Raw genomic sequence first — 3,759 nt, forward strand, 5'->3', positions numbered from 1 at the left:
TTCCTGCTGCAAGGGGATCAAGAGGGAGATGACTCCCTGGAGCCTGGCTGCAAAGTGCAGCCATTGTGCTTGCAGTGGGAAGGGTCTGTCAGCCCCACAGGGAGGTGCAGGGCTCCTCCTCCCTCCTAACATTTTACCCCAAAATGCCAGAAGTGCCTCCCTGAAAGGATAAGGACAATAAATACTTGCAGTGGTGAGGTGTTGATCTGGCAGCGCTGCTCTCCAGGTGAACTGGAGTTGTTCCTGGCTTGCTCAGGGCTCTAGTGCTTTATCAGAGCAAGAACAGCACTTTGACATCTGCTTGACCTCCTCTGCTGGGAGAGGGGACGTGGGGGATCTTCCCCTTTGCAGATAACGTGGTGACTTGTCCAAAACCTCCGTGCAGGCAGGGAGGAGGACCCAGGGTTCCCCAGCAGCAGCAGTCCCCAGTAAGGTGTTGGGTTTTTTCCCCCTCAGCTTTCATAATTCAGTCAGTGAGGGTTTTGTAGAGACCTCTCACCTCCCTGTGACAGCTGCAGTTTTCAAGTTTTCAGCACTAAGAACTGCTCCTTTTTTTTTTCTTTTTTTTTTCTTTTTTTTTCAGTGGGTAAAGTGATTTCCCCCAAATTCTTTCACTTTGTTAAAAAGCTTCTGTTTATTACTGAATATTGCACCAAGCAGAATACATATTGTAAAGCCAAGTACATGATCATGCAGATCCACACTGCAGAATCCATCCCAAACTTCATTACAGGGGGCACTGGTCTTCTCTCCATGCTTTCCATGTGAGTCAGAGGACATCCTGGAGATCCCAAACCAGCAGCATCCATACCAAGGCCCCTTCCTCTGATGCTTGACTTGCCTGCAACATTCTCCACTCCTCTTTTCCCCACTCCTCTTTAGCCATGGCTTGGAAGCTTTTGCCTTGCTCTGGTGAACCAGCTGGTTTATCACCATGTGGGACATGATAAAAGCACATGGTTGGTTTGCTGTGGAGTGCTGGTGTTTTCACAGTTGTCATGTAGCACTTTAAAAGCTTAATCATCAGGTGAACCTGCAGGAGGGAACCATGTTCCTGCATATCTTTCAAAAATAGACCCAAAAAAAAGCCTTTTACTAACTGTGTTAATAAAATTGTTTGCCACTTCATGCTCAACTGATGAGGCTGCTGTGTGTGTTTGTAAGATGAGGGGGATGATCTCAGCTTTGGAAGCCTTTACGGAGCTAGGGAAGTTTCCATGTAGAAGTTGCTGGAGAATTAAATCACCTGACTTACCTGCAAAGAAGGATCCAACCAGCCCTCCCTTCAGGTAGTTACAGAGCCAGAAGGTCTCCCCTCAGCCTCCTTTTCTCCAGGCTCTCTCAGCTGCTCCTCACCAGACTTGTGCTCCAGACCCTTCCCCAGCTCCATTGCCCTTCTCTGGTCATACATCCCAGAGACTAGAGGTGACCTCCCAGGGTGTTGAAGAAGAGTCAGGAAGACCCTCCCACTGAGTTGGGAGGTTTGGACTGGACCCCCTTGCTTTTTGAACTTCTCAGAGAGGAGCCTGGTGGGGCTGGATCCAATCTCAGCCTCTGACTGTAATGAAAAGTTCAGCGCCTCAGTTGAGGCAGCGCAGACCTGAGCTGTGGAAGTTGTCTTCTCAGGTTGTTATGATTATCAACGAGGAACTGGACAAGTTCTGAAGAGAGATGCAGCTTTTATGCAGAGGGCTGAGCTGCAAACCACTGCAAGCTGGAAGAGTGTTTGGGAGGAACAGGGCTGAGTGGTGGCAGGCTAGGAGGGAAGGACCCTCTTGACTGGATGTAACCAGGTGGACACCACGAGTAGATGTGTGCAGAGGTGGGCAGTATGCACCAAACCCAGCATACTGCTCACACTTATCCATGATCCAGATTCTCTGGTGGAATCTGATCCCAAGATCCTCCTGGGCCACCTTTGCCACCTTGTGTTCAGCTCTGGTGTGCAAGGACCAGTGGTGCTTGCTCCCCAGGTACTGCTTCCCCTGCTGAACAGCCTTGAGCTTGGCCTGACCTGCAGAAAAGAGACACCAGCGTCACCAAAGCCAGCAACACTTTTGTGAAGAAGGGTTCTTTTTACTCAGAGAGGTTGTACTTTATCTCATCTCGGTATCAACATAATTCACACACTTCTTGCACTTGCCCAACAGGATCTTAAACTCATCCAGACTAAATCTGACCAATCTCCTTGCCCCGTTTTTGCCGTTGCAACCAGAATTCAGCAAACTCCTACTGAAATTATTACCCCTTTTTTGAACATCAGTCATTTATCCCTTTGGTATCGAATTAATGCCTGGGGATTGTGGTGAGCTGAGATTAGCACGGGGCAGGTGAGGAGCTCCCAGGGTCACTGGGTTGCAGTTCCACTCTTGGCCGTGCTCTGGGTGTGTTAACACCAATTAACATTCCACTTGGGAACCTCTGTTGAGTTACAACAGGAGCTGTGAGGAAATTGTAGAGTCTAGGAGTCTGTTTTCCTCCTGATTCTCATCCTGTTGGTCATTGCTTGCACACACCTCTTATGGTTGCCTCAGGTTTTCTGCTGCCTGAATAGCTGCTGCTGTAGTTGTTGGCTTGGTATTGACAAAAGTGGGGTTGCAGTTCAAAGAACAGGATGCACCAGCACTTAAATTACATTGTGATGTACAGGGGGGACAAGGATTGGGTTTCAATCTATCCCAAATCCTTGATCCTTGTTTCTTTGTCTCTCTTCCCCAAATCCCCTGCCTTGGTTCCTCATTTTGTTGTGTCTATCCTGTCTACTGATCTTGCAAGATCTTTGGAGGACTCCAGTGCTTTTATCCACTCTTGCTGGGAGTTTGGATTCAAGTTTGATTCCTGAGGCCTCGTGAAGGGGAACAGGGCTTCTATCTGCTGTCCTTCCTGCCTCTTCCCCTGTACAAGGGAAACCTTCGCTCTCCTGTGCAAGGCTGGAACCCTGCTAGTTGTCCTCCAAGTAGGTTTGACATGAGGAAGAAATTCTTTGCTGTGAGGGTGGTGAGACCCTGGCCCAGGTTGCCCAGGGAAGCTGTGGCTGCCCCATCCCTGGCAGTGTTGAAGGGCAGGTTGGATGGGGCTTGGAGCAACCTGGGCTGGTGGGAGGTGTCCCTGCCCATGCAGGGGGGTTGGAACTGGATGATCTTGAAGGTCCCTTCCTACCCAAAGCAGCCTGGGATTCTATGCTGATTCTGTGTCAAGCTCAGAAACATCTGATTCCGTTTCCTGTTGGCTCTGTTGCCCAGAGAGGCACCTGCCCGAGGTGAGGCTTCCAAGCCCACCTTTGGAACACTGTCCTCCCGGGAAGCACCAGCGATGACAGCCTGAGCTTCCCAGACAGGACTGACGAAGGAGCTGGCGGCAGGGCTGAGCTGCGGGCAGGGACCCAGGGCCTTCAGGCCCCAGCACTGCAGGTCCCCAGGCCCCCTGGGCAGCCCCCCGCTCGTCCGGCACGGCAGGAGGTCAGACACCCGCAGAGCTGCCCACGGGGAGGGGGGGAAGGAGGCCACGCTATCTGCATATGCAAATAACATGCAAATCACACCCCTTCCGCCCCCCGAGCAGTCCAAGCGGGCCTACGGCGCTCTGCTTTCGACCCCCTTCTCCGTTGCCATAGTTACCCGGCCTGTCCATCAACCTGCCCCCTCTCCCGCCCCGGCCGGCAGTCTCCTCACATCATTGGACAGCTGCCCTGTCACTCACTCCCCGGAGGAATCCCATAGGCCAGCGCCGCCGCATAGCGACCCTCCCCGCCCTCTCCCC

The 3,759-nt window shown here is 51.9% G+C and overlaps 1 protein-coding gene across 1 annotated transcript in view; it reads left to right on the forward strand.

The window, feature by feature from the left end:
- The first annotated feature begins 934 nt into the window (after nt 1-934).
- The window catches only part of PANK2 (pantothenate kinase 2), a 21,433-nt gene continuing 18,608 nt past the window's right edge, over nt 935-3,759 (forward strand). Inside the window, exon 1 of the mRNA XM_009994715.1 lies at nt 935-959. Coding sequence (XP_009993017.1) covers nt 935-959 — 25 coding nt within the window. The remainder of the gene's footprint in view (nt 960-3,759) is intronic.

The sequence above is a fragment of the Chaetura pelagica genome, unplaced genomic scaffold (assembly GCF_000747805.2).
Source record: "Chaetura pelagica isolate M959 unplaced genomic scaffold, ChaPel_1.0 scaffold133, whole genome shotgun sequence".
NCBI classification, from domain to species: Eukaryota; Metazoa; Chordata; class Aves; order Apodiformes; family Apodidae; genus Chaetura; species Chaetura pelagica.